Genomic DNA, 10,761 nt, shown 5'->3' on the forward strand with positions numbered 1-10,761 from the left:
GGATATTGAAGAGGAAAACATCATCGGTTTCAACTGCAAACTTTTCTCTCAAATAATTTGTGAATTTTGGGGAGTAAAAGAAAGTTACAGTTGTGCATGAAAGACTTATTATATCTTAATTCTTAAAGACTGGTTATAACATAAGTAGCCTTTCAAAATGAAAGCTTATGTCCAAGCATCAATTTGTATTTTTTTTTTATTGTGTCAGACCCGGGTTCATGCTGTCAACATAACTAACCTAGTGTTTGGAGCAGCAGCCAATTATATGCCAGCTGCCTTTGGAGACTTTAACTCAGACAAACACACAGACATGATTGTCTTAACAGAGGATTTAAAGACAGTTAAAGTCTTGTTATCTAATCTTGAAGCTCCACTGTTGCGCGAGTCAGACCAAGGACTGTCTTGCACATTCGAGAAACTATGGATAAAGAGCATAGTTCCAGGAGATTTTGATGGCAATGGAGCCATGGACCTACTCCTGGTTCCTTTCAACAAAGTCAGTCGCTTGTATGAGGTATATGTCCTGTGGGGAAATAAAAAAAACATGACACTGAGCTGTACTCTGGAGGATAAACCGCTGATGCAACTGAAGAGCCAGCCATTGGTTATGGACGTGAATGGCGACATGATTCCTGACCTTTTCGGGGAAAATGAGAAAGGGAATCGGACATTTTGGATCTTTGGGCCAAACGGACCCCCGAGACCAGAGCCAATGATTGATCCTGCTGAACCACTGCCACATCTAAAGCTTCCAAGTTCCCATGCCTTTATTGATTTAGATAGTGATTTAGCTGCAGATCTCTGGATCACTGCAGAGGGGCAGTATGAAGTCTGGTCATCCACTGATGGGAAGTACAACTTGAATAAGACTATTCCTATCCCAGAAGGCTTAAAACTTGTCGGCCAAACGTCCTTTGCTGATGTAAACTTGGATGGAAATATTGAAGCTATAATCCCAGTTTGCAGTGATGCAAAGTGTAAGAAAAGCTACTTGGCAGTGTATGACTTCAGGAAATCATCATGGAATTTCCTTGATGTCAACTTTGTAGATGGTGATGGCACTACATGGTCATTTCCCTTCGACCTTACAACCTATAGGTTTTTAGACACTGTAACTCTTCGTGTTGGGGATTTCAACTTGGATGGATACCCGGATTTCTTAGTTACTCTGGTTGATGCATCCCAAAAACCCCAAGTCATACTGATGGAAAATACCAAGTGTGATGATTCCTCGTGCCAGTATTCACGGAAATTTGTGAATCATTGGAACCACTTCAAAGACTTTGGAGAAACAGTGTTAGGGGCCTTCTGTGATTTCCAGGAAGATGGAACCCTTGATGTTCTTTTAGTACAGAAGACAGATGATGGGAAATATCATATGAATGTCTACAAGGATTCTGTGGAATATGATGCTGTCTTTGTAAAGGTTAGAGGAAATTGCTGCTGCTTTTATGTATTTAAATTTTCTTGTCACTGTTCTCTTTTATTCTACTTCTACTTCATCTTCTTATTATTATTTTCTTCTTTCTCCTTCTCCATATTCTGCTTCTCCTACTTCTCCTTTTCCTTCTCCATCTCCTTCTCTTTCTCTTTCTCTTTCTATTCTTCCTCTTCCTCTTCCTTTTCCATCTTCTTTTTCTTGTTTAGTGTGTTCTATTATCATAATAGATATTAATTATTTGAAATGCAGCTGTCAAATCATAGTAATGGATATATTTTTGGAGATATAAACATTGACTAAAGACCATATATTGCAATATCATTGATATTTGTTAGCCAGACTCTATGTATTATTGTTTTGGTATAGCAATAAGCATGTCCTTACCTTCATACATAGTATATCCTTGAAGTGTGAAGTTTAAATACCTTTTCTGCAACAGGTGCTGATTGGTGGATGCTACGGTGAAATATGTAAGCTGCAGACTGTTCCATATGGGACAAACCAGCCTGGCCCTTCCATCAGGTACTCCATTACAACTGCCACAGGAGGAACTCAAACTTCTCGAGCAACCCAGCTCTCACAGACAGCCCACAGTGTGCTCCAGCTGCCCTATACTATCTTTGGCTTGGGCCGCAACTGGAACTTTGTTGAAGTCCTAGACGTGGGCATTCCCAAAGGGAACTTTTCCAATACGCTCACCAATAGCTTTACACAGATCATCCCCAACTCACAGCTGATTGTGATCCCATACCCCATGGAGCACCCTGATCAATGGGTGAGCAAGCTATTCATCACACCAAGCAAGGCCATGCTCATGACAGCGGGGGCACTCATAGGTACGTGCCTCTTTGTCGCTGTGATCATCGGCATCCTCCACCGCCGTGAGAAGCAGCAAGACAAGCGGGAAAAACAGCAGGAAGCACACAAGTTTCACTTTGATGCTATGTAATTCTAATTGTTTTGATTTGGGTCCTAGCTGGCACATATGTAGGACTTTTGTCTCAACATTGTGATAGGTAGGACTTTCTAGTTTTTAGATAGGTAGGACTTTCTTATTTATAAATACTATTGACTTTGATGTCTAATGAGTGTGAGCATGGCATGGTGAGTGAGTGGATGCTTGCATTCTCTTTCTAGTCAAACACATTGGATTGTGTTGGAAAGTCAAAGTCTAAATAGATATTTGAAGTTTATGGAAATTAAGTTGTTAAGCAGTATACTCTCATTCATTATCAACATTTCTAGATCAATTGAAAGTATAAAGAATTTATAAATGAGAGACAAATATTTCTTGTCTTACATATACATATATACATACATTTGGTGTGTGAGTGTGTGCGTGTGCGTGTGCGTGTGCATGTGCGTGTGCGTGTGTGTGTGATTATATACATATACACATATATACTTACATATATTTACAGACACTGAGACACATATGTATGTAGATGGGATAATTTGTGCCTGATAGAATTCATTGATTGAAATAGTCATTAAGAATTTATTTCTTATAAAGGGAAAATATACAGGTTTATATAGTACGAAGGAGCTTTAAATTCATATTCATTATTATTATTTTTTTTTTTTTTTACTGATCAGGGATTGCTTAAGGTTTCACGATAAGATGGGCACTCAGTTTATATTGGAGTAGTATTTTTTAGTAATTTATATTTGCATATATGTATAGTCTGCTGCTGGTGTGCCTGATTGCTTACCATATATATTGTGTATGTTTGTTTATGCTTGTGAAGTGCCTGTTTGCATACCATTTATTCAGTCTGGATACAAAAATTTAGAGGAAGTGGGACATATTACTATATATTTTTTTTTTCATGGGAGATCAGAATTAGCTTTGTTCTCTTTATGAAACATTTAACTTCACACAATGCCCTTTTTTACCTGTCAGTTTAGATACAAGATCATTTATTGAAAGTCCACAGTTACAGCTGATAATGCGCGCTATGATAGGACCTTTAGAGAATAAAAAAAAGGTAATTTCAGTTTGCTTTACCTATCTTATAAGGGGTGGGAATTTCGCGTTCGCGCTCTACGATTACGGACCGCTCAAATTTTTCATTTTTTTTTTTTTTTTTAATTGATAAAACATTCATGTTTGAAAGAAAACCTCATCGGATTCGCAAAGCCGATACATGGCCAGACGCATAATATGCAATATCCCTTCCCGTTAGTGTCGGAGTTATAAAGGGGGGCGTTTTGGGGCGTCTTTTTAAAAACGCGTAGTTAAGGTTTTGGCTGACTCCACGACCCCCTTCTATGTCAATTTCTTTGTTTTTTTTGGCATTTATGATACTGTTTTTTCTGCTGGTTTTTTTTCGATTTATTTTTGTGAGTGTGTGGTGAGGTACGGATAAATAATCTTGGGGCTGTTGCTTGGCGGGTAGGTTGGGTGCGGACGTCCCAGAACAGCGGCGAGTGAGGTGGCCCGTTTGGCTGGAGAGATGGATAACATTGGTGTGTATTAACAAGGGCTGCCTTTAGCCAACGATTAATTTTGGGCGTAATTTATCATTAGTTATTATCTCGTTCTTTGGAACTTGATATATTGATTGGACAATGGGAGCCACGTGGCTAGTTCCCAAAAAAAACGAAATGGGGCTGTCCAGTGAAAAGGGAATCGTGGAACAAGGGAATAAAATAAAAAGGTTGGATGAACGGGAAGAAAAGCAAAAACACTTCAGTGCTGGATGATCGGACGCGGTCGCTGGGGCCCTCCCAACCCCCAATCCCCCGCCACCCCCCACCCCTGTATGTTTCTTTCGTGGTGGCCACATGAGGGAAGGCCATGGGCCCTACATAAAAAACTCCGCAACTGGCTATAGGGGGGGTGGACACTTGCTTGGTTGCCCATCTCCAAAATGGGCCCCCCCCCAAATAAATAAGAAAAAGTCGGCAAACCTCGGCCCAAGATTACCAGCGTGGTAAATTTTTTTATTTCTCGAATACCTTTTCCTTGGCATTCACAATGAGGTGGATGGGGGCTCCACTGGATTATACCCAATTTGAATATGTTATTATCCATATTTTAGAGCTTAATTATAACCACATCCAAATAAACGTGTTAATTATATTCTTAAAATGATAGATAATCAGTTGTGGTGTGGACCTAACAAGACACCCCCCACACCCCCCCCCCTCCACCCCCACCGCCACCAAGAAACCCACCCCCAACAACCCACCAAGAACCAAGACCACCAGACACCCACCCACATCCCCTACCCCCCCCAAGGACCCAAGAACCACCACGACAATGACGCCCCCCCCACAACCCCACCCAAGAACCCCCCCCAAGACCACCCCCATGAACCGCCCCAAGACCCCAAACCCCCCCCCACCACGACCCCCCCCCCCAAAGACCAGAACCAGACCCCACCACCCGACCCCCCCAACCCACCACCCCCAAGAAAACAAAAAATCAAACAACCCCACAAGCCCCTCCCCCCCCAAGACCCACCAACCAAGACCCCAAAGCCCCCCCCAAAGACCCCCACCCCCCCCCCAAACAACCCACACCCAAAACCTACCCCCCCCACACCCCCACACCACACCCAAGAAAAGCACAAGACCACCCCCACACACGGACCCCCTGACCCCCCCCAAGAACCTATGTGTACATCAAACGTGAGTCAGTTTCTCCAGGCTTTAGATTCTGAGAAGGAGTGCTATTACCAGGTAACAGGGGAAAGTGTATGTAAACATGGCCCTCTAAACAAAAAAACTTGCCTAAAATAATTTCAACTGGGCCAGGTGCTTCCCAGGAATGGTTGAAATAGGGATTAAAAAATATGATATTATACTCTCAGAATTTTGATATACCATTTTGGAGGTGGATTTTATCAAAGGCATTGTATATGTTCACATTAAAAAAACAATCGGTATTTTCTTAAAAAATACTTGTTTTTTTAAAGGATACAAAAATGTTAAAACTTACTCTTGTGTCAGTAAATTTGGTTGAATTCCGATTTTAAAAGTGGAAAATTCAAGCACCATAAATCAATCACCGTGATGTCCAAACTTTCCCCGGTATTATAAAACAATAATTGCTTCAAAACAAAATTATTATGGCGGGAAATTTTTATATATAGATTTTTTTTTACGAAAAAAAAGGGAGAAGGGGCAAAGTTTTTTCTTTATATTGTATTTCAATCAAATTTGTTTTTCTCTGTCATAAAAAGATACGTGTACAAAAATAACCGACCAAAGATTTATACTTTAAAATGTGGGTCTTTACTAATATGTGGTTTAAAAGGGGAAACTTTTTGCCAGTGCCATTCATACCTTTCGATTGTTTTTTGGGATTTTTTTCTGGTCTATTCTGCCAATCACCAAAAATTAGATTTGCACCGCACAAAAAAACTATGGCAGCTATCCTAGTCATATTATGTATAAATGCATGCATACACATAACATAATGTAAAAAAATTAATCCGCTAGGCTGACCCTCGGAACGATGGGCGGGGGCCCGAAAACCGTTAGTGGGATCGAACATTCGAAATCCCCCCTTAACCCATTCATGCCAGTTGACATGATATCAGTCACTGGAATATTACCCTCATGACAGATGGCATCCTATCATTGGGGAAATATATGTCCTGTCATGAGTGCTTTAAGTTTTTGTTGAAGTGGGCTCATCCTAGAACTTCAGTTGTAATGGGAAAGGAAGTGTTATCTTTGTTGTTGTGTGAAAGACTTTTAGAAAGGATTTCATTCCATTTGCTTAAGACATATTCAGTCATAGTGTTTCTTTTGCCATGCTAAATATTACTAATATTACTTTTTTCAAAAAAATTCTTCTTATTTATGATGTACTAAGTATATATTGTATGGGAACGATATGTCAAAATAAACTTGGAAAATAAATTTATTTATATATATTATTCACTTGTTTTATAATCCTATTACTGTTCAACTGTTCCTACTGCATCTTCAGATTAATTGTTTTGACTCTACTGATAGAGTAGAGCAGGTACTGTATACCATATTGAAATAATTTTATATTAGTTTGTGATCTCAAAAAACAAAAAAAAATTAAAGTTCTATGGTGCTGAAATTAGTATAAAATGAAGAAAAAAAAGTATTTTTTTAATCACTAGAAGATGGGAAAGTTTTGAGCTGCATGTGTCCACAGGACAAAAAAGGGAAGGTCAGACCTCTGTAACCAAGAAAAAAGAAGTTAGCAGGAAAATAGCTTATGAACTGTCTACCAACCATACTGACATGAGTATGACAAATATCTTACTTTCCTTTATGATTAGAGAAAGAGATTTTGATATCTTGTGAATGAAAAAGAAATTTCATGGATATTCATAAGGAATGATTAAAGTTGAATGAAAAAGTCCTCATGAATAAGGAAACAAATGTCTTGACATCAATATTGATTTCATATTTACATAAAAGTATTTTTGTTAAAAAGGTATGAGGTATCCTAATATATATATATATATATATATATATATATATATATATAAATAAATTATATATATATTCCACATGTATAGAAAAATAATATATATGCATTGTATATATAATACATATATATCTATATATGCATATCTGCATATATACAATATACATATATACATATATTGCACTTATATGCATATATACATAATATACATATTATACATATATACAAATATCACATATATACATATATACAATATAAATATAAATATCTATATATATATATATAAATAAATATATATATATATATATAATGTATATATTGTAAATATTATTTATTTATTATATATATATATAAATATATAATATATATATATAATATAAATATAAACATATATAAAAAGTATAAGAAATATCTTTATGCATAATACACACACACTCACGCCACACACCCACACACACACACAACACTCACACACACGCATACACACACACACATACACACACACAAAACACACCAACACACAAATCCCAAGACACACACACACACACACACACACTCACACACACACACACACACACACACACACATATATATATATGTGTGTGTGTGTGTGTGTATATTAGATATGTTTATGTGAAATAATCAAGCATAACTCACTGAGAACTAGGATTTATGATATAAAGATCATAAGACCTTTCTTACACTGACTGGTTTGGCCTAATTGACAATTAGTAGCTGCTGGAAGTTGAAACTGAAACCATATAATATATAGGGTAACACAAATGGTAGAATAGAAACATACCAGGTTGGTAAAAAGAAAATCTAAGGACTTTGGTTAATTTATTTGTTTAGTTGGATTGAATAATTCAGTAAGCCCAGCAGTAAATTACTGTAACAGCTAATGTGGCGTTATATTTACAACTGGAATGTAAAAATATTCCTGACTGAAGGACAAAACCTGAAAATTAATCAGAAAAAAAAAGATCCTTTAGTATCAGATTGTATTATCAGACTTTGTGTTACTGACTTATTCTACCCCTTACCAGGAGCTGAGCCTGTCATCAGAGGAATGTTCACCCAGCATAGTATACACACGGTCCTTTATCCCACCACCAAAAGAACCAAGCAGATGGCAGAACACAGGTAGGTCCATGTTTGGTTCAACTGTCTTTTGCTGTGATTAAGACAAATTTGATGTCATTTGCAGGACACTGTGCCAGGTATCTATTTCTTGTATCAATTTTTTATTTATTTTATATATGTAATGAACCAAAGGGTATCCATGTCATGTCTCAGTATTTATCCAGTGTACAAATTAAACTGACAGAGTGAATTTATACATGAAATTAATATCCCATATTCATAATCTAAATGAAAAAAAGACTAGAGAACAATACAATATTATTGCCAATAAGCTGTAATCAACAATAATTTTATCTTTTCCCAGGAATACAGCTCAAGTCGATGGTTGAGCAGGTAGATCACAGTATCAGTCATACTGTCATGCTTGATGGTGTGTTGTCAGCTGGGCAGAGGACCCACAGTGAACAGCCTCCGCTTAACATTCGCAACTTGTCTCCTGCTGTCCCAGGAGGCATTGCAAATCACCTTGGATATCACAGAGGCGCTTGGTCTCCCTTAGGAGTTGGGGTTCAGAGCAGGTATGACCAGTGTTAATTTAATCCTGATTGTGATTTTCTTTTATGATCATCTAATTTCTGTCCTTAACCCATTGGCAGCGGATGGCATGATTTGCTGCAAAGGAAGAGTCGGTCATAGACGCAGATGGCACTGTGCCAGACATGTAAACCAGCCATTCTACTGCACAAACATTAATTTAATACTGCGACCATTGGGTTAACCCATTCATGCTAGGGCTTATATTTAACTAATGTCGCTCCCGCCAGCTAGACATTAAGCACGCTCTCCCTTGCTTTTCCTCCAAACACTATATCAGGATATTTGATTCCATCCAAGGTATCTGCCTGTCTTCATGTCCAGCTGCACTCTCATTTTTCAAGTGTTAGGATCTGGTGTGGTAGAATAGGATGGAAGGGTGGTGAGGGGCCTGGGAGGAGGCAGCAAGAGGATTCTTGGTTTCCACTTTCCTGGTAATGACATGCTATCACTTCCTTAATTTTTCACTCCATTGAACTTCAGTCAATTCCTGCCAGTTTCTTGGACTTGTCAGGCTTTTATGTGTCAAATCTTTAAAGACAGAAAAGTAGAAAAAAATACATCTGTTAAATTCATTTTTATTATTGTTATGATGACAATATTTTGGTTGTTATTATTAGTAGTTTTATTGTTATTGTTGACTGTATTATTGTTATGATGATGATGTTTTTGTTGATGTTATTATTAGTAATCTTGTTATTAGTATTGGCACTATTATTATTATTATTATTATCACTGTTATTAATATTGTTTTTATTATTATTATTATTATTATTATCATTATTTTATTATTATTATTATTAGTGTTATTGTGATTTTTATTGCTGTTGTCTTTGTCATTGTAATTATTATTATTACTATTATTGTTATTGTGCTTTATTGTTTACCATTATTATTATCATTGTTATTACTATTATAGATATTCTTCTTCTTATTATTATTATTATTATTATTATTATGTTAATATTAATCCAGTCTTTGTAGTATGAAAAAGCAGAATTTTAATATACTGCGAAGAATTAGAGAATGTAAAAAAGTTTTATGTGCTACAAAAATTGCATTTCTGATTTTTATTCCTATGGATAACTTTCAAAATTTGTTCCATAGAATAGAAGTCTTGTGACACATTCACAATAAATCCACATAATTTGAAAAATCAAGTAAACATTTATTGAATATCATTGGTAGATTTTAAGAAATTCAATTTGAACTTCTTGATTGTAATCATTTTTATTGTTTTTTCAATAATGTTATAGCTACTGATATTACTACCATCATTGCTATCATCGCTATCAATGATACTATTGTCACCATTGTTATGATCTTTATTTCATCATCATTAACATTATTTACTGAAACTCACATAGCAAACAAACGCTACCTCAGATGCTTGCTGGCTCTTGTTACCCACGACCACCAGATGTCGATCGTGGGCCAGGAAGGGCGTCAGTGGAAGAAGTTAGTGGATATCACAGGCCAGTGGTACAACTATGTTTCTGCCAATTCCTGGGCTTTGGTTAACCTTCCAAAGTCTTGTCCGTCACATGAGGTCTTCACTGCTAGGATGAGCATGTTGTCCATATTGGGTAGGTATGATTTTCTTTTGGTTATCGTTTTTTGAGTACTGCAGTGTTGTGTTTGTTGGTTTTGTTTTTTATTTTTGTTGGTGTTATTGGGAACATGTTACTTTTTCTGATGGTTATTTGATGTCATCATTACAATTATGATTATTATTATCTTTGACATTGTGGCCAAGATGATGATAATGAAGATCACAACAATATAGGAGTTGCAGTTCTACTTTACTGGTACTGATGAGAATAAGAAAATTATAAAATGTTGATAAAGGGACAATGCTGATAATGGCTATGGTTATGATAGGAACATATGCATATAATTGTGTGAGAGTGTGTATGTGTAACTTTTGTATGCACAAATATATGTATTATACATGACATTTAAGACTCCACACAACTCTGAACGTTATATTTCTCCAGAAATACAATGGACTCCACTGTGTGAAGATAATGCAGGCAAATTCAGTGTCTTGCTCACCGTGACAGCGAGTGGCCACATAGCCTTTTGGAGAGTGCCTGCCGGTTTCAGTGGTAAAGAGGATATCCAGATCATCGGGGTGAAGAAGGTCAACATTAAGTCCGTGTCGGCATTTCGCTGGAGTTATGTTAGTGAAGGCTGTGGTAAGTTTTTGATGCTTGTTTAA

At 36.9% G+C, this 10,761-nt stretch overlaps 2 protein-coding genes across 2 annotated transcripts in view; both read left to right on the forward strand.

Annotated features, from left to right (window-relative positions):
• The window catches only part of LOC147468760 (T-cell immunomodulatory protein), a 6,032-nt gene extending 2,569 nt beyond the window's left edge, over positions 1-3,463 (forward strand). Inside the window, exons 2-3 of the mRNA XM_043014647.2 lie at positions 1-1,426; positions 1,881-3,463. Of these exons, the coding sequence (XP_042870581.2) occupies positions 158-1,426; positions 1,881-2,390 (1,779 nt within the window). The 5' untranslated portion in view covers positions 1-157 and the 3' untranslated portion in view covers positions 2,391-3,463. The remainder of the gene's footprint in view (positions 1,427-1,880) is intronic.
• LOC147468761 (general transcription factor 3C polypeptide 4-like) overlaps positions 1-10,761 on the forward strand; it is a 13,129-nt gene extending 2,368 nt beyond the window's left edge. Inside the window, exons 3-6 of the mRNA XM_086552347.1 lie at positions 7,910-8,006; positions 8,311-8,524; positions 9,927-10,126; positions 10,538-10,761. Of these exons, the coding sequence (XP_086408473.1) occupies positions 7,910-8,006; positions 8,311-8,524; positions 9,927-10,126; positions 10,538-10,761 (735 nt within the window). The remainder of the gene's footprint in view (positions 1-7,909; positions 8,007-8,310; positions 8,525-9,926; positions 10,127-10,537) is intronic.

Source organism: Penaeus japonicus, unplaced genomic scaffold, assembly GCF_977035675.1.
Source record: "Penaeus japonicus unplaced genomic scaffold, GWHDUDI00000001_assembly GWHDUDI00000026, whole genome shotgun sequence".
Lineage (NCBI taxonomy): Eukaryota > Metazoa > Arthropoda > Malacostraca > Decapoda > Penaeidae > Penaeus > Penaeus japonicus.